We start from the raw sequence: 26,249 nt of genomic DNA, 5'->3' as shown, positions 1-26,249 counted from the left end.
AGGTGCAGACCGAGGCTACCGGCCCATCCCGAACAGCACAAGGGACAGCTGCCACCATTTCCTACCCAGGGGACGGAAGCGGGGAATCCAACACGGTCCTTCAGGGTGAGACCAGACGTGGAACTGGGAAAGCAACGACGACTCACACGAGCCCAGGAGAGCAACGACAGAGACGCGGGGCCGGGGCAACAGGACTCTGGGCGGGCGGGCGGGCGGTGGAGGGCGTGAGGGAGCTCACCGGGCGTGGGGCGAGGGGTTCGGGCTCGCGGGGGAAGTGAGGTCCCGAAGGCCGTGCGCTACTCGCCCGGGCGAAGGGCCGGCCGCCGCGGCCCGGGGGCGCAGCGCGAAGCCAGGCGCGGGCGGGGGCCGCGGCGCGGGGTGTGGGGCAGGCGGGGCGGCCCCCGGCAGGGCGGGGGCGGGTAGAGCCGGGCGGCGGGGCCCGGGCCCCGGCGCCGCCCCCCGGCGCGCGTGCAGCTTGCGGTGCTGGACGAAGCTGGCGCTCCACTTGAAGGCTTTGCCGCACGCGGCGCACTCGTAGGGCCTCTCGCCGGTGTGCAGCCGCCGGTGCTGGACCAGCGTGACCTTCTGGCTGAAGGCCTTGCCGCACTCCTGGCAGCCGTAGGGCCTCTCCCCGGTGTGCACCCGCCGGTGCACGGCAAAGCGCGAGCTGCAGCTGAAGGTCTTCCAGCACTCGGTGCACTTGAACAGCTTCTCGCCCGTGTGCAGCCGCCGGTGCTGGAGGAAGGCGGAGCTGCGGCCGAAGGCCTTCCCGCACTCCTCGCACGCGTACGGCTTCTCCCCGGTGTGGGTTCGCTGGTGCTGGCCGAGCACCGACGCGGAGCTGAAGCTCTTCCCGCACGCCTGGCACTCGTAGGGCTTCTCCCCGGTGTGGATTCGCTCGTGCACGAGGCGGTCGTAGCTGCACCGGAAAGCCTTGCCGCAGGCCTCGCACTGGAAGGGCTTCTCCCCCGTGTGGACCCGCCGGTGGCGGCGGAGTTTGGAGTTGTAGCTGAAGGTTTTCCCGCAGTCCTGACACTCGTAGGGCTTGTCGCCGCCGTGCAGTTTCCGATGCTGCCGGAGGTGGGAATTCTGGCCGAAGGCCTGCCCGCACTCCTGGCACGAGTAAGGCCTCTCCCCGGTGTGGCTCTTCTGGTGCCGGGCCAGTTTGGAGCTGTACCTGAAGGCCTTCCCGCACTCCTTGCATCCGAAGGGCCTGTCGTCCGTGTGGACGCTCTGCTGCCGCTGCAGGTCTGAAGGCAGGCCGAAACACCGGCCGCGCTCGCCGCACGCGTAAACCGCCGGTCCCCGGCGCAGGCCCGGCTTCGTCAGGACACGGGCACCGGCGCTTCCCTGCGGTGTGCTGGCTGGCTCCTCCCTTTCCCTGGTGGAGGGTCTGTACCCCTGCACCAGCCAGCCCGTGAAACCCCCTCCGTGTGAGCCCGTGTCCGCCCCCAGGTCACACAGCGGTGGCTCCTCCAAGCTGGCTTTAAGGTGAGGCTGCTGGGGACCGTCCGGGAGCAGCCCCTCCACCGCCGGTCTCTGGGCCGCCGATGCTCCAGAAACGTCCGGCCTTGGGGTTTGCTCCTCCTTCGCAGTCTTGTTTTTACCACCTGGCATGAGAAAAAAAGGAAACAGAGGAGGCACTTACTAAGGCTACAAGGGGAAAGGGATTAGGCGGTAATAGTATTGTTGGGAGACAGACAGGGCTACCCGAGGATGCCCCGAAGGGAGAGAAAAGTCCCGGGGGCGGAGAAGGCGAGCCAGGGCATTTGGACAAGAAAAGCCGCGCACGCGGGCGGCAGAAGCTATCCACCCAGAGGAGTGAAGAATAACGGGAGCGGGGTGGAGAAGGTGCTGGAAGGGGAAGCGGTGAAGAAAGAGGGAGCTGACGGGGAGAAGGAGATCTCTAAGCTGGAGAAGAGAGCTGGGTGAGCAACCCCAGGCCACCCAGGGCCCGGGGCTGGGAGTCGCAGCGTGCAACAGTGGACCCCAAGGCCCAGGCGTGGGATGGGGCCTGACCAAATGCTCCAAACCGTTCTGTGACCTTTAAAGAGGATTCTGTCCTAAGCCTGGCTGGAGAGAAAACAATGGGCCATACTGCCGATCATGAAGGGTCCACAGGAGGACCATGATTTCAAAACCCACACCGTGTACTCTGAGACACTTACCTCTGAAAGGAAAAGGGTGTAGATTTTATGTTAAAAAAAAAAAAAAGAGTGATGCAGGTATGACAGATTTTATACTATTTTGGTCTATTTAAGTCTAATATAGTCCAGACTAATTTTTTTTTTTTTTTACGTTTTTATTTTATTTTTGAGAGAGAGACAGCGTGCGAGCAGGGGAGGTGCAGAGAGAGGGGGAGACACAGAACCCGAAGAGGGCTCCAGGCTCCAAGCTGTCAGCACGGGGCCCGACATGGGCCTCGAACTCACCCACTGTGAAATCAGGACCTGAGCTGAAGTCAGATGCTTAACCGACTGAGCCACCCAGGTGCCCCCAGACTAATTTGTTTTTAAAGGAGTCTTCTCTATTAGAATAACTAGGGGTTTTTTTTACAACTATGTAATTTTTCAAATCTTTTAAATTAAGTAATTAATTAATATATTTCAAGTAATCTCTACATGCAACATGGGGCTCAAACTCATGACCCTGAGATCAAGAGTCACATGCTCAGGGTGCCTGGATGGCTCAGTTGGTTAAGTTTCCAGTTCTTGAGTTTGGCTCAGGTCATGATCTCCAGCCCCACATCAGGCTCTGCACTAGCAGCTCAAAGCCTGCTTACGATTCTCCCCCTCTTTCTGTCGCTCCCCTGCTCACACTCTGTCTCTCTCAAAATAAATAAATAAACTTAAAAAAAAAAAAGAGAGTCACATGATCTACCAACTGAGGCAGGCACCCCCCACCCCAACTTCCAGGGTAATTTTTAAATGCTAAGCACAACTCAATGATGACATGCAACCCAGAGTTTAAATGATATGGTTTGAGGGGCACCTGGGTGGCTAAGTCAGTTAAGCATCTTTTTTTTTTTTAACATTTATTTTTTGAGAGACAGAGAGAGACCACAAGTGGAGGAGGGGCAGAGAGAGAGAGAGAATGGGACACAGAATCCAAAGCAGGCTCCAGGTTCCGAGCTGTCAGCACAGAGCCCGACGTGGGGCCTGAACTCACGAGCGGTGAGATCATCACCTGAGCGGAAGTCAGATGCCCAACCGACTAAGCCACCCAGGCGCCCCTCTGACTTTTTTTTTTAAGTTTATTTATTTATTTTGAGAGAAGGAGTGCAGGGAAGGGGCAGAGAGAGAGAGAGAGAGAGGACAGAGATGGAGAGACAATCCCAAGGAGGCTCTGCACCGCCAGCATAGAGCCCAATACGGGGTTCAATTCCATGACCATGAAGTCATGACCTGAGCCGAAATCAAGGGTCAGTTGGGGAACCAGGCGCCCCAAGCATCCGACTCTTGATTTTGGCTCAGGTCATGACTTCATGGTCATGGAATTGAACCCCGCGTATTGGGCTCTATGCTGGCGGTGCAGAGCCTGCTTGGGATTCTCTCTGTCCTTCTCTCTCTGCCCCTCCCCTGCTTGTGCTCTCTCACTCGCTCTCTTCTCTCTCTCAAAATAAATACATAAGCTTTAAAAAAAAAAAAAGATACGGTTTGAGATTCTCAAGGGCAGTAGTCTTGAAGGTGTGGTCCCTGGACCACCATCACCTGGGAACCTGTCAGTAATACGAATTCCTGCCCCCCCCCCCCCCCCGGTCCTGCTGAATCAGAACCTCTAGAGCTGGTCTCCAGCAAGTCCACACTCTAACAAGCCCTGCATGAGATTCGGATGCTCACTGGAGTTTGAAACCACTGATCCAGGAGCTAAAAAGGCAGGGGGAGGCTGTTCCTGTAATTGTTTTACGCCGCACTGTACATAAGGAAGTCTCTAGACGCCCGTGGCTACTTAGATTTAATTAAAACGGAGCCAAGTTTAAAATTCGGTTCCTCATTCGCACTCACCACACTCCAAGTGCTGATGAGGATAAGGGCTACCAGATTGGGTAGAGCAGACGCAGAACATTTCTGTTCCACGGTGTTCTATCTGACCGTGCTGGGTTAAAGCCGCTGGCAGGCTAGACAGACGACGTGTAGCTGTGGCAGAGGGAAACACTGAGCCGCAGGCAGACCGCTGGGAGGGGTTTCCAATCAAGACGACGGCACGTGCTGAGTCAACCCAAAGGCCCCGACGAAGGCCGAAGTGGGGCTGAATCAGGAAGGGGCACTTGGTTTATGAGACTTGGAATAGCACACGGGATGGAGGGAGTTTGCGAACAGGGCCAACTGAGTGAGAGAGGCTGAACACCCAATCTCTGGATGGTTCTCATGGTATCTTTCAAAAAGGGATGGGGCGCCTGGGTGGCGCAGTCGGTTAAGCGTCCGACTTCAGCCAGGTCACGATCTCGCGGTCCGTGAGTTCGAGCCCCGCGTCGGGCTCTGGGCTGATGGCTCGGAGCCTGGAGCCTGTTTCCGATTCTGTGTCTCCCTCTCTCTCTGCCCCTCCCCCGTTCATGCTCTGTCTCTCTCTGTCCCAAAAATAAATAAACGTTGAAAAAAAAAAAAAAAAAAAAAAAAAAAAAAAAAAGGGAAACCATTCATTCCCAATAAATACACAGGCTTTCTTTCGACAGCTAATCTGTAGGGTTTAGGAGTTCCTAATCATTCTATTCTCATGTACAGTTTCGTACACACTCATACCTACAACGTTCTTATAGAAACAAGTTCTTACTGTATTGCATTTATGTTCCTAAATTGACCCCTCCCCCCCAAAAGCCTATTTTCACCGCATATTTTTGAAACCCTGTGGCTTTACAAGGAAAAATAACAGCAAATGAAATGTTTGGACAGGTCTTTTCGAGTTTGGGGCTGAAGGCTAGCAAGGGGCACTTTTCTGAATGAGAGTGACCGTTGCCACGCCCACAAGAGCTGGTATGACAGAAGCCAAACCTTCTTCCTGTTGAATCATTAACGGACGGGAGGAGGCCAAGCAGAAGAGGACAGTGGCAGGCTCTCCTGCTTACCTGTGCGGACATCTCCCGGGGCCTCTCCCCCCGTGGGTGTCCAGGGATCCAGGCCCCGCGGTGCCTCTCCTCGCTCCAGCCGGAGTATCAGCTCTGGTTTGGGGAATGGAAATGCTCCTGAAGGAGAAGGAGAAGGAACAGGAAGCTGAGGAGAGACCCTGCTGACCCTTCTCAGTCCACCTTCTGCTTTGTCAGGTGAAAAAGTCCCAGGACACCAAGGGAGGTCAGTGTTGAGACAACCTTGAGATCTAAGGGACGCTCAAATTGTTCTGCTCAGGGGTGGGGGTGGGGGTGGGGGTCTTACTCTGGCTCCATCGGAGAGGACAGAAAGCTCTGTCGTTACAGCGTGTACAGGGGGTCCTACGAGACTGTCACACAGGGGAGACGGGGCCCAGGACTCCAGGGCACTGGAAGAGTGGAGCAATGAAAATGGGGCCACCAGGAACCTTCTCAGCTGTCTGCGCCCAGAGCAAAAACCCCTTTCAGGAGAGTCCCCACCAGGACACAGGGAAGAGGCAAGTCCTGCTGAAAACCAAAGTGATCCCAGATCGCTCTCCATTAGCTACTCCCGAAACTAGGGATTAGGGAGCTCGGCTCACGGAAGCATCAGTCCTGGGGGTATGGGAGACCCCAGATCCACCAAGGAGGAAGCCAAGGGCCTTGAGGGCAGAGCTGGTTCAGACGGAAGGGAGGACTTACCCAAGGAAGTTATATTTGCATAATTCTCCAGCATCACCTCCCGGTACAAGGCCCTCTGCACGGGGTCCAGGCTAGTCCATTGATTCCGGGTGAAGTACACGGCCACGTCCTCAAAGGTCACTGGCTCCTGAAACAACAGGCCCCCGCTCAAGCCCTGTGTGAGGGTCCAGGAGGGGCCTGAGCTCCGGGGTAGCCCTGATTCTACTGGAGTCCAGGGCTCTGAGCCCCATGTACTTGTTCATGCACAGTACCTGCTTGCTGGCAAGGAGCTCCACAACAGCACCCCAGCCAGGGACAGCCCTCAGCACATTTTCAATGTGCAACCGCTGGGGCCCCAATCCAAGCACACCCTCCAGCACCTGATGCTGCCTGCCTGGTGGTCACATCAACCCCACGTCTGGTTCCATGAGATGGGTCAATCTTCCCGGCATGTTTTCTAAAATGACCATAGCAGGCCATCTGTCTTTTACCCTGACTCCATCCATCCTGGAGCCCCTATTAGGCCCTCCACTCGGGTTCTCTCTGGTCTTTCCCAGTCATGTCTTTGTGTGGACAGAGGAACAATTCCAAGGGCACAGAGAGTTCCCTTCACTCTGGTGGTTCTCCCTCCTTCTGCCATCTTGCCTTACTGTCTCTTGAAGGCAATGTGCAGTGTTATCTCCTCCTCTCCTAACATACCTGACTCCAGAGACAGGCCGCCAGTCTCCATCCCTGAGCAGGGACCTGCTTCCAGATCACCCAAGCTCTGTCCGACCTGGCAACACTGTCCTCTGCACCAGGTGCGTCTCGCTGTGTCCCCTGGGGCCATTTCCACCTTCTCCGGGGAGAGGGAAACCTTCACAGGTTGTTCAGGCCTTTGTGCCTTATCCTCGGTCAACTACTTTTACATCAATTCACTCAATCGTCAGAACGCATGTATGAAGGAAGAGTTATTCTCTATCGCAGATGATGGGAATCAGTGATATTAAGCACTTGGAAATAGACAAAAGGGGGCCCTCTTTCTTTGAGCACTTAATACAAGGTTGAATAAGGAGGCAAACATTTCAAAATGAACTGACCACTTATACAAAAGAGTGGCACTATAATGTCTCTTCCTTGACTTACGCTCTACTCTGCCCCAGTCTGTCACGTCAACAACCTCTCTGCGTGTAGCATCTGCTGGGTGGGAGACAGAGCTCATAAGTACCACAGGATTGCAGCCATCGTGGTGAAGATTGGTTCGGACCAGAATTGTTAATGGATGCTAAATCTAGGAGGAAATTTTGACGATGAACAGGATAGTTGCGTGATCTCAAACGTCGCCCCATAGATTTCTTATTAGTTGCAAGGGAAAGATAATTATCTATACGCTGAAGAAACCAGGTATCGCCTTGACCAGAAAGTTTAAATGTGGCTAGTGTGACTGAGGAACTGAATTTCTCATTTGAATCAGTTGAATTTTATTTTATTTTATTTTTTTAACATTTATTTATTTTTGAGACAGAGAGAGACAGAGCATGAACAGGGGAGGGCCAGAGAGAGAGGGAGACACAGAATCTGAAGCAGGCTCCAGGCTCCGAGCCATCAGCCCAGAGCCCGACGCGGGGCTCGAACTCACGGACCGCGAGATCGTGACCTGAGTTGAAGTCGGGTGCTTAACCGACTGAGCCACCCAGGTGCCCCGAATTTTATTTTTATCTATTTATTTATTTTAAATATTTATTCATTTTCAGAGAGAGAGTGCACGCGAGCAAGGAAGGGGCAGAGAGAGAGAGGAAGAGAGAGAATCCTAAGCAGGCTCCGCACTGTCAGCACAGAGCCCAACTCCGGGCTTGATTCCATGAAACGTGAGATCATGACCTGAGCTGAAATCAAGAGTTGGATGCTTGGGGCGCCTGGGTGGCGCAGTTGGTTAAGCGTCCGACTTCAGCCAGGTCACGATCTCACGGTCCGTGAGTTCGAGCCCTGCGTCGGGCTCTGGGCTGATGGCTCAGAGCCTGGAGCCTGTTTCCAATTCTGTGTCTCCCTCTCTCTCTGCCCCTCCCCCGTTCATGCTCTGTCTCTCTCTGTCCCAAAAATAAATAAACGTTGAAAAAAAAAATTAAAAAAAAAAAAAAAGAGTTGGATGCTTAACCGACTGAGCCGCCCAGGCACCCCTCATTTAAAAAGTGTTTTTAATTGTTTTTATTCTTTTTTTCATTTTGTTTTTGGAGAGACACTGAGACAGAGCGTGAGCAGGGGAGGAGCAAAGAGAGAGGGAGACACAGAACCCAAAGCAGGCTCCAGGCTCTGAGCTGTCCGCACAGAGCCCGACATGCGGCTTGAACCCGTGAACCATGAGATCATGACCTGAGCCGAAATCGAACGCCCAAGCGCCTGAGCCACCCATGTGCACCCCTCATTTTAATTAACCTAAACAGGCACACTGACCCCAAACGTAACTAACCTCCTGTCTTCATCTCCTTCAGAGTCAACACCTGGGAACGTGGCCCTGACCTTCTTTCCTCACATCATGCTTCTACCCCTCCACACCTCTGGGACCCCTCTCTAACGGTCAGCGCATTCTTTCTTCCTTTGTTTCCGACAGCACTCGGCTTCTCAGCATCCCGTTCCGTCTCTGATCGCTCTGCTTCTGTCCCTTGCTAGCACTTACTCCTTCTTCAAGATGAAGCGGGGCTGGTGATTCCCCGACACGGGAAGTAGGTCCCGAGGCGGCACAGCACCGTGCAAACAGCACAGGCTTCGGAGCCGCGCTTCTCAATGGGGAAGTGCCCGCCACGGGAGATATGGCACTGCGTGTCTGGAGACGGTTCTTGTTGTTCCGACCATGGCGTGGCGTGGGTGCTGCGGGCACCTCGTGGGTAGTAGAGGCCGGGGATTCTGCCCATCATCCTGCAATGCACAGGCCAGCTCCCCACGACGCAGAATTATCTGGCCCAAGATGTCAATAGCGCTGAGGTTGACACACTGGCTCTAGAGCCAGACTCCCTGGCTTCCAATCTCACCTCTGCAAGCCATCAGCCGTGTGACCCTGGAGGAGATACTCAAATTTTTTTTTGCCTCGGTTTTCCCGCAAGGCTCCTGTAAGAGGGGAGTGAGTTAATATGTGTAAAGGACTGAAATATCATCTGGCAAATGGCATTACAGAAACCTGAGCATTTACAACAACTACAGGTGAGATTAGGGGAACATCTCTCATGGAGCCTGTAGATAAGACTGGCAGTTGTCTAAACGTGTGTGTGTGTGTGTGTGTGTGTGTGAGAGAGAGAGAGAGAGAGAGAGAGAGAGAGAGAGAGAGAGAGAGAGTCTGTTTTTTCCCCTCTCTTTCTTTTTTTATAATGGAATCTTTAATTTCACCTGGGGCTGCTCCCTGCTCCGGCAACTATAAGGGAGGCCAGTGAAAAACACAAGTATAAAAACTAGTGGGAACTCTCGGGGAAGGTTCCTGAAAGAGCACAAACTGCTGAGCGGGTTGCCTTTTTTGTCATCTCTTCTATCTGGAACTCACACATGACAGCTGGAGATCAAGCAGCCACTTTGGACCACGAAGCAGCCTTGAGCACAAAAGCCAGTACTAGGATGATGAAGCGGAAACAGATAAAGAGCCTGGGTGTGTGACAATAGTACCACTGTCACAAAATCCCTGGACTGCCTCCCTCCAACTTCTTTTGCGTGGGAGAGAAGCCTCTATCTCGTTTAAGCCGCTGTCACTTAGGGTTTCCTTACTGGAACCCAACCCTGAGTGACTACTGTGCACCACGTAAAGCACCAAGAGAGAAGAGACTGCCCCCCACAGATGCTTAAACATTTCCTGACTTGGAACTGATTTTGGCTCACGTGCTGACACTGAAGTAGAACCGAAGAAGATGGCCAGTGCCCCCCAGAAAAAGAGCCACGCACACATTATTCTTATTATTCTAATGACACGACCCATCCATGACATGAGACACCCAGCTTTCACATTACGTGATCTAGGATGCTGGAGAAAACTTGGATGCAATCATCCTCTAGGGCCAAGAACACCCTGGAAGGAGAACAGCTTCTGCATGAATTTATGCCAACCAAGGATTCAGGCTCTCCTAGAGGTTAAGCTGGAGGCAAATGGGCTGGAGACACTGGCTTCAGCGCCACACTCAGCATTCCTCCAAGAATCCACCTCCCTGGTCAATCCACACCCTCCACAGGCTCCCAGCAGTGGTTTCACTGTACCCGGACTTTGCGATGGGCACGGCAAACTCCCCCTGTGGGAGCACCTGTTTAAACACAGGAGGTGGCCTTCCTCTGTATGGTGGGATGTGCACGAGCACGCCCCAAATTTTAACTTGCGCATTCGTTCCCCAGGTATTGTACAAATGTAGATTCTGATCCAGGAGATCTGGGTTGGCGCCTGAGACGGAGCCTTTCTGGCATGCCCCTTGGTAGCTGCTCATCTGTGAACCGTATTTGCAAGCTCCATATTTGCATGGATGCAGATTCTCACTTTCTAGGAGAATTTCTTTTTTTTTTTTTTTTAACGCGAATTTATTTTTGAGAGAGAGGGGAGGGGCAGAGAGAGAGGAGGCACAGAATCCAAAGCAGGCTCCAGGCTCTGAGCTGTCAGCACAGAGCCTGATGTGGGGTTGAACTCCCGAACCGTGAGATCATGACCTGAGCCGAAGTCCAGTGCTCAAGCGACTGAGCCACCCAGGGGCCCCTCTAGGAGAATTTCTTGTCTGGTGCCTCCCTCTTTCCCAACCAACTTGATCCTCCCAAGTTTACCTGCTCACCCTCATCACCTCCCCTGCCACATCCTCTTCTGCCCTACTCAACTGATGGATGCAAAGCTAAGCATGGGACTAACCAGGTCAGGCTACTTACTGTTCCTGTAGTGACTGTTCTTATCTATTCTGGATGTGGAAAGCTGGAAGAAAGCTCAGCTCACCTGGGACCACAGAGTCTGGAGCATGGCTGATGACCCCTGGCTTCATGCACTGCCCTCTCTGTTTGGAAAAGCAAACACCTGCGGAGCTAAGAGAGAGAATCACAATGAGGCTGACCACGCCTTGTTCCCCACCTCTTCCCCCTCAGTCTCCATGCCTCTCTCATTGGAAACGATATTTCCAGGACACTCTGGGCATTCTCAACGCACCTCCTCCAGTGGTTCGTGGGGTGCTGAATCTGCTTCCTGTATAAATTCGACAAAGCTGCCTGGCGAGGCTGAAGATTCCTCGAAAGAATGTCTGAGAAGCGAGAGTCAAGAGCTGCCGTGGATTTGTGGCTTTCAAGAAAAATCCCTGGCCCACGATGAATGAATTACCAGTAAGTTTGTACCGAATGATTCTAGCGATGGTGGCAAGATCCCAAATGCGCATTGAGAGAAAAGGTAGGATAACCGGGCCCTGGACCAACCACGGGCTGCACGGCAAAATCCAAGTGGTGATCTGGCCCCCGGGGAAAGGGGGCGCCGCTCAACGTCCCAGGGGGCGATGCTGACCGGAGACCCGACGCGAATCTGAACACTCCACCGCGGGAAGTGGGCGACCCCACGCGTCACCGCCCCCCACCCCGGGTACCGCGAGCCGGGGGACGTCAGGCCAGCTCTTCGGGGCAGGAGGGTTGGTGGCGCCTCGGCGGGCAAGGGCCCCTTGGGCGATGTCTGTGGGCCCTGACGCCCGAGCCTCGGGACAGGGGCTGGGGGCGGGACACCGCACGGCGCGGGGCCGCCGCAGACCCGGCCGCCCCCGCCGACCGCCGCCGAGGCGGAAGCGCGGGCGGAGGCGTTCCCCAGCGCAGCGCCGCTCTAGGACGGCCGGAGGCTGGTCTTCTCCATGGTCCCGAGCCAGACCCGCCACCCGCGCGCCCGGGTGCCGGCTGTCCTCCCGCCCGGGCTCCGCGGCTCCGCGGCTCCGCGCCGCAGCGGGCGACCAGCTCCTCGGGGACGCCGAGTCCGCACCGCACTCCGCGTGGGTCTGCGAGCGGGTTGTGACGCCTGCCGGCAGTAATTAACCTCCTACTGAATTCCTGGCCCCATTCTCCGCCCATCGGCTACGGGACTGCGCCCTGAGACCTCCAAGCCCGGCTCTGACTGTCCCCGTTCTGATCCCGGCGCCACCACCTATATCCACTGTAGGGCCTGTGCGAGGTACTGAAACTCTGTGCCTCCGTTTCTCAATTGAGAATGGCAGTAGTTTCGAACTCATAAACTCAGCGCATTGAGTGTGTCAACTCATGCAACTTCTGGTTCTCACCGTAAGTCAGAGTAAGCGCTTGCACTGTTGTTGATGGCATTATTAGTATTCCTGCCTATTGTTGCCACTTTTCCTAGAACACACGCCCATATCTCTCCAGTCCAGATAGAATAATAGTCACAGCAGCAGGGCTTCCTATCGGCCAGGCATTACGCAGGTAGTTTTGAGCTGGAGTTCTGTGTATCAACCTGCCTACCGTTTCTTTCTACTTGGCTAATCCACAAGCACCTAAAATTCAAAACGTTCCAGACTGATCTTGTCATCCTTCCCTCACCCTCCTGTCCCACCTTCCAGGGGTGCCCTGTCCCTTTCGCCCCACAGACTGCACTGTAACCGAACTAAGATGAGTTCATTCCTTGGTGAGTTACAGGTAGAGCCTATACCAGGTGGGTTTGTCACACAAAGGAAACTTTATTTGCGGCAAAAAAGGAGATTACGGGGAAGAACTTTTCACACATTGGATTGGCAAATTGTACGATATCAGGAATTCAAGATTGTCAGGCAGGAATGCCTGCGTTCACTCTTGATAGAAGTCAAAATTGACAGAGCAAGTCTGAATTGGTAGAACCTCCAGAAGAGTGATTAAAAAACACTTGCATGGGGCGCCTGGGTGGCTCAGTCGGTTGAGCGGCCGATTTCGGCTCAGGTCATGATCTCACGGTCGGTGAGTTCGAGCCCCGCGTCGGGCTCTGTGCTGACAGCTCAGAGCCTGGAGCCTGTTTAAGATTCTGTGTCTCCCTCTCTCTTTCCTCCTCCCCTGTTCATGCTCTGTCTCTCTCTGTCTCAAAAATAAATAAACGTTAAAAAAAAATTTTTTTTAATAAAAAACACTTGCATTCTTCAACTCCGCAAGCGCACTGACTGGTAATGTGCCCCAAATAAACAATGACATGTACAGAAGGACGTGCGTACAAGGATAGTCACGGAAGTACTATTTATAACAGAAAAAAATTGGCACCATTCTTAAGGTCTATCAATAGAGATCAAATAAACCTCCGCAATGAACTTCAATAGGTCACACGAACATTCACACCAGGAACTATTATGCAGAAGATAACTAGGTAGATTAATAGGGGCTGAGTAGATAAGATCTCCAGACGTATGAAGGGAAAAAACTTGCAGAATATGCAGTGTAAGATCCGTGTTTGAAACATGAAAACTAGATCATGTAGATTATATAAATGCATGGAAAATGTCTGCAAGGACATACACAGTGGTTCCTTTGCAAGATACCATAGTTGTTAGTGGAGATAATCAAAGGGCCCTTTCAATTCTAATGTAAATGTATTAATGATGTAATGTATTCATGGTTTATTCTGGACACACACACACACACAATTCAGCTAGCTGGCGGACCTACAGGTAACCTTAATAACTTGGGCACTAAAAGATACACAGAATTTCATCCAAGAGCTGAGAGGTAAAGAAACATGTGAATTAGAGAAAATAGAACTCAAGACAAATTCCCGTGGGTTGTCACAGTTGGGAGATGCTAACTGCCTAGAAACTGGAGGCTGTAGGGGGCAGAGGCTCTCTGAAAAGCCAACTATCCAACTGCCTTACTTTACCTAGAGGACCGGGTTACGTCTGTCTCATTTGATCCTTGCCACGGTGTTGTATAAAGCAGGTTATCAGGGTCCCTGTTTTTCAGATGAGGCTCATGGGAAGTACAAGAACGGGCTAGGGCTGCATGACAGGATTTAAACTTGGATCAGACTCTGAAATCAATATTCTCTCCGAATGCCATCCTCCCTGATAAGGTAACTGGACAAGTGTGCAATTCTCTATCATCAGAGTGGACTATTATGTACCTGTGTATTTTAGTAACTTCCTGATCTCCCCTTCCATCCTGCTCTCCCTCTCGCTCTCTTCCTCTGGAGTCTGGACTAGGCTGCCAGATGGATTTTCCCAAGGATTACAACCTAGCTAAAAAATCTTTATTATTTGCACACCTCCCGCCCCCCCGCTCCCCATTGTACTTTCCTACCCCTTTTCAAGTGCCTTATACCTCAGTCACTTCCCTGCAGTTTCCCTAGACTGAATTTCCAAGTTCTGCTGTTCCCTATTGCACCCTTTTCTAGGTGCAGCTCAAAACTGCCTCCACCCTGAAGCGTTCTCAACCTCTCAACCTTAAACTCATCCTCTGAGCACCTCATGGATTGGAGGTGAAGGGCCATCCAAATCAAGGTCTATCTGACAGAAGCACTCTCCCCTCTCCTCCATGGACAATTTCAAACCTGCATTCTCTGCAAATCTACATTCCCTCATCCCTTTCTGCGCATGTCACCTTGTTTTCAAACTCCAGAGAAATTCAGAGATCAGAGACACCCTTGATTTCCTGACAGCAAAACTACAAATTTAGCTCCTAAATCCACTTTCTTTTTCCTCTTCAAAGGATGTATAACTTCTTAATCCCTCCTCCTTTAGGCTCCATTCTGTCTTTTCTCAAAAACCGATTCCTTTCCAACTAGCTGCTTTTCCAGAAGCATCCAAACGTGTCCATCGCTCCAACTACAAAATCAAAACCTCCAAGCTCTATGTAACATTTCTTCACTCACTGCCCTCTCCCTCTCACGTTGACAATCCCAATGTTCTGTGGTTTCCACATGCCCCTCCTGGTTTCCCACCTCTGATCATTCCTTCCCAATCTTTCTGTATTTGTCTCCTTCCCGAGGGCATCTTGAGTGACTGCTTACATACCCACGAACCCCAAACCTGTCCTTAAGAGACGTGTCATAACTACCACCGCTCCTATGAACCAGTCACTGGGCTGTCCAATCACCATTTACTTCCCTACTCCATGAAGCACACCGCATAGGAGGAAACTGGGCTTGAGGATAAGCAACATGCCTGAACCACAAAGCACTTAAGCGACAGAGCCAGGATCCGAATGCAGGTTGTCAGCATCCTTTATCTGCCAGACTATCCGGTTAAGTCTGTGTAGTACCCGTCCTGTGAATAACCTTGCTCCAGCTTTTTCTTCCACAGGCAATGAGCCCAGTACAAACCAGAAAACCTTAGCAATTTGGCTCTTACTTTCCTTCCAGCCCAATCCATGAAGGCCTCCTATGGCACTACAGCTACTTGGTTTGTACCAGTCAAGGTGAGGAATACTGCCACATCTGTACCACACCTTTGACCTTCCCGGTAAACGTTCCCTTAAGATTCAGTCCAACGTGACCTAAATCTGAGGGATCACTCCACTGGAAAACACTCAATGGCCTGTGGCACTCCTCATGGATCAAACGCTAACCTGCCATTTTGTTCTGGGGTCTTTAGCCAGTCCACCGCATTCTTGACTTTCCTGCCACCCTTCTCCTTATACCAGCTTTCTTTCAGGTTCCAGCTGAAGATCCCCACTTACCTAGATAACTCCCCACCCCTCAGGAAAGGACAGGTAACCCTAAACTGCCTGTACTTCCCTTATCTACTCTGCACCATTTGCCTATTAATATCACCAAACAAAGAAGAGTTTTGTCCTCATTAATCCCAGCGAGGCTCCAAAGCCAGCTTTTGGTTAGAAAATGATAGGGAACCAGAGAAACTTTAACCGTCACCCCTTAAATGGTAACATTAACAATCCTATCAATCTGCGCCATAATCCTGACCTGGCAACAGACTTTATGTCACAGATCAAGTACACTTGCCAGCGTGTCAAAAAGAACCTTTATTACGGATTTATAATAGCCTCTTATGCTTTTATGCTTTCTTGCCCGATGCCTTCGGAGCAGGTGCTTTCTGGGCTGGAGCTTTCTGACCCTTCTGAGCCTTTGGAGGTGCTGCCTTCTGGCCTGCAGCTTTTGGGGCAGGAACCTTCTGGGCTGGAGCCTTCTTGCCCGCAGCGGCCATCTTTTTTGCTGGAACTTTTGCAGCAGCTGCTGCAGCAGCACCCTTAGCAGCAGGTGCTTTTTTGGGAGAAGCTTTCAGGAGAGCTGCTTTCTGTAGCTTCCTAACTTCAAGCTTGATTATTCTGTTCCTCTGAAAAATTCCAACATAAATTATTTACCACATACGCACACAAAAACCTATTTTTTCCATCCTGTATGTATAGAATGTATACGCACAGAAAATAAGCCTTATGTCTAAGACCCCTATGAATTCAACTTTGGTCTACCAAGCTTGGGCAATCTGAATTACCGACTTTAGGGTTTGAATATAAAAATCTTGGGCGCCTGGGTGGCCCAGTCGGTTAAGCATCCGACTTCGGCTCAGGTCATGATCTCCCGGTTTGGGAGTCTGAGCTCCGCACTGGGCTCTGTGCTGACAGCTCAGAGCCTGGAGTCTGCTTTGGATTGTGTCTCCCCCTCTCTCTGCCCCTCCCATGCTCATGCTCTGTCTCTCAATAATAATAAATAAATGTTAAAAAAAAAAATTAGAATATAAAAATCTTAGAACAATTTTAAAACTTACCATTTTCTTTGCCTTCATGACTTTGTAACGATCAAAATCTGTCATCTTGGCTTTCTGTGAAAAAGGAAGTAAATATATGATCGCTCATACCACCTACCACTCCTCCATAAAAGAAAAGGTCACAATTCAAGTCACCCTAAGTCATTACCCTTTCTCTGGCTTCAATCTTCTTGGCCCATCTTGTGGCTGCCCATTTCGTATTGATATCTGCCTTCTGCCAGGCTTGTCGAACATATTTCTGGCGAGCACTAGAAAGAGCCAAGACCAGAATAAGGAATCAACTTTGAAGCCACACAGACCCAAAGACAGCTCTGAGCCTTCTGAAAGCACAATTTATACCCTGTTAAGTTAAACAGCATAAGCAAAACAAGCCAAAAGCACCCTTCCCACTCATTCATCACACTTCCAGCCATAGTTGTCTCCAAAGACCACATACCACTTGGCACACTAGGTCTTTTACTCACTTGAATGTTGTCCACTAAACCAGGATGTCCTATTTATTTTTAAAGTAAGCTCTAGTTCAACATGGGGCTTGGGCTCACAACTCCCAAATCAAGAGGTCCCATGCTCTACTGAGCCAGCCAGGCACCCCTCAAACATACAATTTTTATAATAATAGTAATAAAAAAAGCAAACCAATCTTTCTGGATATAAAACTACCTCTGATCTTGTATATACCATCACTCTGGTGCAGTGGATGTATAGAAAGCAATTTCCTTTTCATAAAGAATGAGATAAAGCTAATCCTTAGGCCTAATGTTTATTCTGTACAATAATGCTTAAAGATAGACGGCCAAACAACAAAAAAATCTAATTATAATAATTTTGAAGTTTTGTTCAAATACTTGAAGTATCAAAACCCTGCATGCTTAATAAACCAGCAGTACACGTGACAGCACACGTTCCATGCAATCAACCGTCACTGCAGTCGAAATAACTTTAGAGTAACACGTCACAGTGTTTTAACTTCCATAATCTATATCACGTCAAGAAAAAAAAAATCACTATTGATATCTTCTATTTCCTATAAGTAGCTGGAAACAGAATCGCTTTAGTGGCTGTCAAAAAGAAATGATGTAGGTTAAATACATAATAATTGACACATACTAAAAGCTGAACTAATGACAGCTAGTACTGGAAGAAACAAAAATTAGTTTTTGCTTTTTAAGCTAAAGGTGACTACAATGTCTGGGAGACCAGAATTCCCCAGGGTGGTATTTGTCGTGTAAATCCTGAAAGGAAGCAAGAAAAACATGGCAAACCTGGATAAAGACAAAGCCAGAGAACTAGCAGGGTGGAAAAAAAATAAGAAAGGAAACAACGGCCATTCCTTTCTATACTGAAAACCCCTCTTCTAAATTGTTCTTTCTCTTCAACACTGTATGCTACATTCTCAAGAAAACAAAATGGCAAAATGTTTTCTGAATTAGATGAAGCAAACTTTTACTAGTATAAACAAAGTTGGGAGAGTGGTGTTGACTGGCATATAGTTACCTGTGAGGAAACTTGAGGATGAAGTCAGTGAGCTGCATGCATTTGAAAGGCATCGCCTGCCTCCTTACCTGAGTGCAAGGTCCATCAACCAAAGCCTAGAACACAGAAGATCAAATACCTCAGTGCAAAACATAGTAGTACCCCAAACAAGGATTCGCAAACTTTGATCACTTAGTTCATGGTTCTCAAATACCAAAAGCATACAAGGGCTTTCCGTGTGCCTGGCTTTGTTCTACACTCACTTTACGCATAGAAACTCCTCTAAACCTCACCAACTGTTTCAGCCCACAGTCAGTCAAAAGGTCTGGCCAGTTTAAGTGGCAGAGTAATACTCAAACCCAAGAACATCTGGCCAATTCAAGCCTGTGCATGAAACCCCCCACTTGGCACTGCGTGTTTCTCAATGGTAAATTAAAGCTACAACCTGTCCCATTCCTAGCTCAAGAGGGCCATTGGGAAAATTACCATTGCCATCATACTGCAGATCAGTCACTGGCATGTGAAGTTGTGCTGCTTTTCCTTACACTTACCCTGTTTTGATCAATAACATCTACAATCGCTACCAGCTTCCCGGCATGAGGCCCAAAGGAGACGTAGGCCACCCGGCCAACCTCCACGAAACGCCTGAACACCTAAAATCGAGGGGGAGGGAGATGGACAGACTTACTGAAATTGAAAATACTCGTCAGTTTATAAGGCTTTGCAATCCAAAAGCAATAGAAGTACAGCAAAAAAGAACGTTTGGGGAACACGCCCAAGTGCCATAAGATGATCTGATGAATGGACAAAACACGCAGAGGCGGCGGCGCCAAAGTCCGGTTCCCGCGGGCTGGAGCTCCAAGCACATGGGGTCTGCACAGCCCTAGGCCGGCTGGGCCCCGGCAGACCCCGGGCCGCTCCAGCTTTCCAGCTCTGGCGGCTACCGCGCGCACGCGAGGCCCAGGCGTGCCAGGCCTGCAAGGCCTTCCACGCGCTCTTCGACCGGGCGCCTCGGCAGCTCCGAAACTCCGTGCCCCACCCGCCTCGGGACCCTCACCCCAGGCTACCTAAGTCCCGCTGGACATCGTCCCACGCCTTCCTTCCCCCTCCGAGGCGGAGGTGGAGCGGCATGGCCGCCACACCCGGAGGCCGCAACAGCAATACTCACCATGTTGGCGGCGTTCAGCGAGAAGGAAGAAGGGCCGCCCGACCGGGCGGATGTGTAGAAGGCCGCCCCGCCCCTGCGATTAACGAGCCGCCGACGCGAGCACTGATTGGTTAGGGTCGTACGTGCATACGCGCACGCATGCTCACTGGGAAGACATGGCGGAGCTGGTTCGAGCCTTGTTACATTTTGGCTGACCGGAGCAGTGGTGTATGGTGAGGCAGCTTGGTTAGTGGCGGGACGGTCATCTAGTAGGACTTGAGAATGAAGAAGAGCACAGAAGCTGTGACTTTCATTATAATTGTGTCCTCATTCCATCTGACTTCTTTTAACGTTCTTCCATTTTTCTTCGTTTCTCCTGACTACCCCGGATTTTTGTCTAAATGTTGTTACTCATGGCTTAGTACTCGTTTTGTTTTCTTTTGTTTTCCTCTAAGTGATCCCAGCAATTCTGTTACCTTTTGTTTTATTTGTTTTTTTTTTAAGTAGGCTCCATGGTGGAGCTTAGATTCACAATCCTGAGATCAAGAGGCACATGCTTTACTGACTGAGCCAGCCAGGTGTCCCTTAACCTTTTATTTTAAAGTAATTCAGGCTAAACAGGAAAGTTGCAAAACAGTACAAATAATTCCCCAAACAGCTTCACTTACGTTCCCCAAATGTTAACATTATATGTTTGCTTTACTGTTCTGTCATTTACTTCTAAACCCATTTGAGAGGATGTTAGACATGATGTACCTATTAGACATGATGTACTATTTCCTAAAAGACGAAGACATTATCTTAATCAGTGCAATAATCAAACTTAGGAAAATAATATTAAGTCTATCGTTTATTCTGCAGTCCTTATTAAAGTGTTACCAGTCGTCCCACTTATGTCCTTTAGAGCAAATAAATTTTTTTTTTCCTGGTTCATGATCTAATGGAGGATCACAAGTTGGACGCTGTCACGTTTAGTGTTTTAAAATCTGTAATAGTTCTAAGCCTGTCTTTCATAATACGTTTTAATTTACAGGCCAGGGGCGCCTGGGTGACTCAGTCAGTCGAACTTCAGACTCTGATTTCGGCTCAGGTCATGATCTCATGTTGGTGGGATCAAACCCAGCTTCAGGCTGTGCACTTCCACCGCAGAGCCTGCTTGGGATTCTCTCCTCTCTCTCTCTCTCTCTCTCTCTCTCTCTCTCTGCCCCTCCCCACCCTCTCTCGAGCACTCGCAGCGCCCCCCCCCCCCCAAGCAAATACATCAACATTTTAAAAAAAGGTCTTCAGGGGCACCTGGGTGGCTCAGTCAGTCAGTCAGTTAAGCATCCAACTCTTGGTTTTGGTCCAGGTCATGATCTCACAGTTCTCAAGTTGGAGCCCCACATCAGGCTCTGTGCTGACAGTATGGAGTCTGCTTGGAATTTTCTCTCTCCTCTCTCTGCTCCTCCCCAACTCTCATATGCTCTCTCTCACTCTCTCACTCTCTCAAAATAAATACACTTTATTATTTTATTTTTATTTACATTTAAGTTAGTTAACATACAGTGTAGTCTTGGCTTCAGGAGTAGAACCCAGTGATTCATCTCTTACATGACACCCAGTGCTCATCCTTCCTTAAAGTGCCCTTCTTAATGCCCATCATCCATTTAACCCATCCTCCCCCAACCCCCTCAAAATAAATAAATTAAAAAAAAAATCTTTAAAATACAGGCTAGTTGTTTTGGAGAAGGTCTCTCAATATGGACTTGGAGTCAGATTCCGATTATGCATTTTTGGCAGAAATGCTGTGCCACTTGATGCAGAATGTCAGAATACATGCATAAGCTATCTCTTTGTCTAAATATGCAGTGTTACCTTTCATTGCTGGATTAAGGTGATCATTGTACTGGCGATTCCCAAATATCTTTCAGTCCTTTCCTCTAAACTCTATGCCAGTATCTTCCAGGACTGCTCTACCAGCCTCCTAAGTGACCTGCTTTCTCCATTGCCTCCCTTAATCTATTCTCTGCTCATCAGTCAGAGGGATCTTTAAAAAAAAAAAAAAATTAAGATTATATCACTTCGTTGTTAAAACACTAGTATTTAAAATAAAACCTAAACTCCTTACTCTAGCCTACGAGGTCCCGCATCATATGCGCCTATATTCAAACACACCTGTGCCAACCCTCCTTTCCCATCTTCATTGTGTTTCAGCTGCGCTGGTCTTAACAGGCCAAGTTCTCTCCTGGGCTACGAGTTTTGCACACAGTGGCCCCCTGCCAGGGATGCTCTTCCCTCTGTTCCCACTCACTGCATGGCAGTGCCAACTCATCTCCTGTATTTCTTTCTAAATAGTTCTTCTGAGAGACTTAACCTATCACATAAAAAGACAGGTGAGTGCCCTTCCTCTTTTTCTAGCTCAATTTTATGTTTTCCTCAGAACCATTATCACAATTGCAATTGTTGACTTATTTTTCTGTCCGTGTAGGTTGTAGTTTTGCACCAGGTGCGATGAGTTCCATGAGAGCAGGACTTTGGCCATTTTTTTCTTTGTACAGTAGGCTCAATAAATGGGTAGTGAATGAATTAGTCTTTAGGCCTTGGTAATTTGCTTTATAATTTACAAAGCAAAAGGCATGAGTAAGAAAGTTCATAGCACATTTTTTGTTAGTAGCCCCAAACTGGAAACTATTGAAAGGTCATAAATAAGAGAATGGATCAAAGTTGCTAGCAATGGACAGCAACTACAAGAACAATATGGATGAATTTACATATGACACCAAGTGAAATAAGATGGATACAAAGAGCGTATGGTATATGATTTAATTTATATAAAATTCAAAATAGTCAACAGGCAATCTATTGTTGTCGGAAGTAATGATCATGTTTACCCTTGGTGCGGGCAGTAGTGACTGGGGATGGGGTGGGGAAGAGAGGCTTCTGAGCTGTGGGTGATGTTTCTTCATCTGGGTGTTGGTTACACCAGTGTGTTCAGCTTGTGAAAACTCAAATCTTATGACTTGTGCATTTATTTTCCCCAAATGTATGTTCCCTGGCTGTACACCTAGAGAATCTGATTTGCGGGCCTAGCGAGGGGTAAGAACCTGCATTTAAAAACAAGCTCCCCAACGGGTGCACTGAAACACGCCTGGAGAAACACTTTAGTTTTCTCTACAATTACTGAATTATTTCCCTAATTTCATTATCTGATTATGTCACTCCTGTTTAAAGTGCTTCCAATGTTTCTTTTTATCCCCTATTCTGCAGGATGAAGTCCAAACTCCCTAGCCTGGCATTCACGGCCTCCCACAATCTCACCCCAACCCCTTCCTAGCTTCTTCCCTCTGGCAATTCTGCGTCCGTCACCCCAAATCCCGTTGTAGCTACAAGTCTGGCGGCCATTCATGCAGCTGTGCCCCCTCTTCCTGGAATAGGATCCCCACTCTCCCTTAAGAACGACAGCACGTCCTTAAAGAAGCATCTCAATGAGTAGGGAAAGGGTTAACAGTAGGCAGGGATACATAAGGTACCCTCCAGAGGTAGATTGCAGCGGCCGTCCTACTCCTTGCGTCCACCGTGCCCCCAGCCCCTGGCTGCAGATGCGAGTGGGAGGCTATAACTGCGGACGGGTTTTGGGGGGGGGGGGATAAACGATTCCAGACCTGCCCATGCTAGGTGCCATGAATAGACTTTCACAGGCTTTTATCCAGTTCCTGATAAGGTCCCAATAAAAAGTCAGAGACAAAAGTCCTTGGCGGCAACCCAGCTGGGACCCCTCTCCCTCTCAAGAGCTTGGTACTTTCGCTCAATAAATTCTATCGCTTTGCTCAACTCTCTGCTGTCCGGGAGATTCTTTCTTCTACTCTGTGAGACAAGGACCAGGGTCTCTCTCACCCACCTGTAACGTCAAGATCCCTTCCCAAGCAACCCCAAGGCGGTTTTCAGATTTCTTCGAAGCTCCATTAGAATGCGTAGGCAACTCTCCAAGCAAACTTTGTGTACCTCGCCGGGTCACGAGCGTCCTAGGAGGAGGAAGGAGATCTTTAACAGCCGAGACTTCAGAAAGCAAATTACCAAATCAAACACACGGGCGGGGTGGCTGGCCACGCCCCTTCCGGGACACCTAACAGGTTCGTCCAATCACCGGGAGGAAGGGCAACTCCTGGACCACGCCAGGGATGCGCTCAGTAGTTCCTTTGGCTCCTCCCTGCGGGGCCACGCCCCCGCCGTACGCCGTCCTGACCGTCCAATCACCGAGAGGAAGGGCGCACCGCAACCCGCACCGGTAACCCACGTGGCAGTCCGCGGGCACACTTAGCTGGTGTTTCGCGTGGGATGTGTGGGAAGCTATGTCCGCTTCAAGCTGCGCCTTGCGCTTGCTTGTGGGAAGAGGTCAATGTGAGGGGCAGGGCAGGCGCCCTTCGGGTGCCTGCAGGGGAGCACCGAGCATGGGAGTAGCGCTTGGTCCCAGCTTCGGCTGGGAGACGCGGGGGACGGCAGCAGCACGCCGACTTCCCCTTAGAGTCCCTGCGGGTGTCGGCACGGCCAGCTGTCCACCTGTAACCAGCTGCTCCCCAGAGTGCTTGTCAGCTTCAGCTGAGTAGGTGTGTCTCGTTTGTTTCTTTCAGTCACGGGGGATGGAAGCGTCAGTTTAGCCAAGTTTGTCGATGTCCCCAAAGAGAAATCTAAGCCTGTTCAAGATGTGAACCAAAAGCTACCCAGAACCGGGTAACCTTTCCGAGATGTGAACCGATCCCAGTTACGATCAAACCGGCACGGTAGTCATGTGTATGCCTGCCTGGCATAATATATTTAGGAGTGAAAAAAAAAAAAAAAAGCGCACGTTACAACTGTTATCAAAATTTTCATGTTAGGAGCCCCGAAGCTGAGCAAGACAGTATCTCAGCCCAATCAACCAAAACCCACCGGGAATAAACCTGTAGTCCTACAAAATCAGGTATGTTGATTCATTGTAATGAGGGAGACTGCACACCACAAACATCATGGGGCATTTAACCAAATAAAGTTACAGGACTGGAGGGAGATGTGAAGTTTAGATGAATGGCAATGGAACACTGTTTTGATAGACTCAAAGCAAAGCAGGACTGTGTAAAGGGAACAATATCAGTCCTAGACAGCAAAATGGACCCAAGGTCCTGTTTCTTTGAGAGTGTTGTCCAGAAACCCCTTTTCTGCGGCTTTGCACCTGGATGGCAAATTGAAGCTATTTCATTCTTACTGATAAAACTTCAAACACCGAAGTTTCTGAGAGTCTTTGATTTTAGAGAACAAAGTTTCTCCGTAAGTAAGAAAGCAGCAATCAGTCAAAGAAGGTTATTGGGGCTCCCAGCTGGCTCAGTTGGTTAAGCATCCGACTTTGCCTCAGGTTGTGATCTCACTGTTCTGGTGTTGGAGCCCCTCATGGGGCTCTTTGCTGACAGCTGGGAGCCTGGAGACTGCTTTGGATTCTGTGTCTCCTCTCTCTGCCTCTCCCCTGCTCAAGCTCTGTCTCTGTCTCTCTCAAAAAAATAAACATTAAAAACAAGGTTATTATGACACTTTATGGATGTAGCATTGGTTGCAGAAATATTGTTTCTTTTTAACTTTATAGCTGTCTTTTTTTTTTTTTTTTTTTTTTTTTTAAAGTAGTCTCCGTGCCCAGTGTGAAGTCCAGCATGGGGCTTAAACTCGCAGGCCTGAGATCGAGAACTGAGCTGGGATCAACAGTCGGACACTTAACCAACTGAGCCATCCAGGCACCCCTAGCTGTCTTTATTTGTATCTGGTTTTTCTGCCCGAAGGAAGAGCCATGCAGGTTTTACTTCCTCACTCAGAGCTAATTTTTTTTTTTTTTTTGGATTGTGATCGAGGAAGGGTCAGAGAGAAGGCGGGGGATAGAGGATCTGAAGCGGGCTCTCTGAGAGCCCAACTCAGGGCTCAAACTCACAAACCATGACATCATGACCTGGTCTGAAGCTGGACGCTTAACTGACTGCACCACCCAGGCTCCCCAGTCAGAGCTGATTTTTACTTCACAGAAATGCTGATGATAGCTATAGGAGGAAAGAACTTTGAAGGTTTTTATCAATGGGGAAGTTTTAGATCTTTTATGTTGTAAAGCAGGAGGTACACTCACAAACCACATATTCTGGGATGAGAAAGATGTCCATAAGGAGGAAGACAATGGCCTATTAAATCCCGGGGACCGGAGTAAGAGCAAATGAAGGTTATTTTAGCAACCCATTGGTTGCTCACTTCCAGCTTCAAGTTCCCTAAGAGATGATGGACTCTGGAACGGGTCGGACTCTTGGGCTGTAGCACCCAGCTCCTTCAGCAATACAGGCTTGTCCAATACTCCAAAGGCCTGGATCGGGTATTTTGTGGTCTGTTTTTTGTATTTAGCAACCAAAGAGGTAGTGTTGGTTTCTGTGCTTTTCAAAGACTGGTCCAAGAAAATGCTTGGGAAATGTAGCAGATCTAAGGAACACGGCAAGGCCACAGCAAAGGTGGAGGCTTCTGTTGCCTTTGCGTATAAGAAGCTGTTGACAGAAAGAAGTTGTCATGCCCTAAAGTAGATCATTAAACTCTTTGTTCTCGGTGGAAGACAGAATATTCCACTGCATGGAGGGCTCACTAACACCAAGATTATATAGGCATTCTCATATTATATTACAGAACTGGACCCAATGTTAAAGGAAGATGTTACCTGTGCACTCTGGAAACTGCTGAACAAATGCAGAGTGAACTGGTCAAGCTAATAGGCCCCTAAATCCAGAACAAGTTCCAGGAACAGGTAAAAGCAGCTACATTCCTCAGTGTAATCATAGATGGGAGCACCAGTATCTCTTTCAAAGGAAGTCTCCCCTTCTTGCTGTGCTATTTTCACCAGGGTGCAGAAGTTAAGGTGGAACTTTGTTAAGATCAAATTGATTTTGTAGAGGCTGTTGACATGACTGAGAGTCCCCTGCAGACGACAGCAGTCTGGGGTTTATCAGAGGAACTCCTGTGGGGTTTCATTTGCCCGAGGGTGATCATCCCATCAATGGCCAGCTGGCGACGGTTTGTGACAGCTCTCCCACGGTCTTTTTCTTGACCTCTAAGATGAGGGAGATGGTTTCGCTATTATTTGGTCCTGTGCAGTGGAACCAGTTACCAAGGTTCTAGATACTGTGGGCAAAGTCACGGATGGCTAAAGGCATTCTCGGAGCACTTCACCACTAGGCTGGGTCTGCAGCAGGCATTCCTGAATGAGTAGGGGGAATCCCTGGGAGGA

The 26,249-nt window shown here is 49.7% G+C and overlaps 2 protein-coding genes and 1 long non-coding RNA gene across 3 annotated transcripts; 1 reads left to right on the top strand and 2 right to left on the bottom strand.

Moving 5' to 3' along the window:
* Positions 1-234: 234 nt before the first annotated feature.
* ZNF619 (zinc finger protein 619) lies at positions 235-11,464 on the bottom strand. The gene is made up of 5 exons (XM_047099607.1): positions 10,869-11,464; positions 10,662-10,739; positions 5,762-5,888; positions 5,063-5,179; positions 235-1,610 (listed from the first exon to the last, which is right to left on the bottom strand). Exons 2-5 carry the CDS (start codon positions 10,683-10,685, stop codon positions 235-237), a joined length of 1,644 nt encoding a protein of 547 aa, XP_046955563.1. The 5' UTR covers positions 10,686-10,739; positions 10,869-11,464.
* A 4,150-nt stretch (positions 11,465-15,614) lies between these two features.
* On the bottom strand, positions 15,615-19,319 carry RPL14 (ribosomal protein L14). The gene is made up of 6 exons (XM_047099778.1): positions 19,019-19,319; positions 18,402-18,503; positions 17,872-17,966; positions 16,526-16,625; positions 16,378-16,431; positions 15,615-15,945 (listed from the first exon to the last, which is right to left on the bottom strand). The coding sequence occupies exons 1-6, from the start codon at positions 19,019-19,021 to the stop codon at positions 15,667-15,669; spliced, it is 633 nt and encodes a 210-aa protein (XP_046955734.1). The 5' UTR covers positions 19,022-19,319; the 3' UTR covers positions 15,615-15,666.
* A 1,327-nt stretch (positions 19,320-20,646) lies between these two features.
* On the top strand, positions 20,647-24,218 carry LOC124526666 (uncharacterized). The gene is made up of 3 exons (XR_006965717.1): positions 20,647-21,369; positions 22,244-23,261; positions 23,605-24,218. It is a non-coding gene; the product is annotated as an uncharacterized LOC124526666 (long non-coding RNA).
* The last annotated feature ends 2,031 nt before the right edge of the window (positions 24,219-26,249 follow it).

The sequence above is a fragment of the Lynx rufus genome, unplaced genomic scaffold, assembly GCF_022079265.1.
Source record: "Lynx rufus isolate CCGP_SWC_20201006 ecotype Redwood Valley unplaced genomic scaffold, mLynRuf1.p SCAF_5, whole genome shotgun sequence".
In the NCBI taxonomy this organism is placed as follows: Eukaryota; Metazoa; Chordata; class Mammalia; order Carnivora; family Felidae; genus Lynx; species Lynx rufus.
Note: the sequence above shows the minus strand (reverse complement) of the source record. Positions and strands in the feature narration are given on the sequence as shown.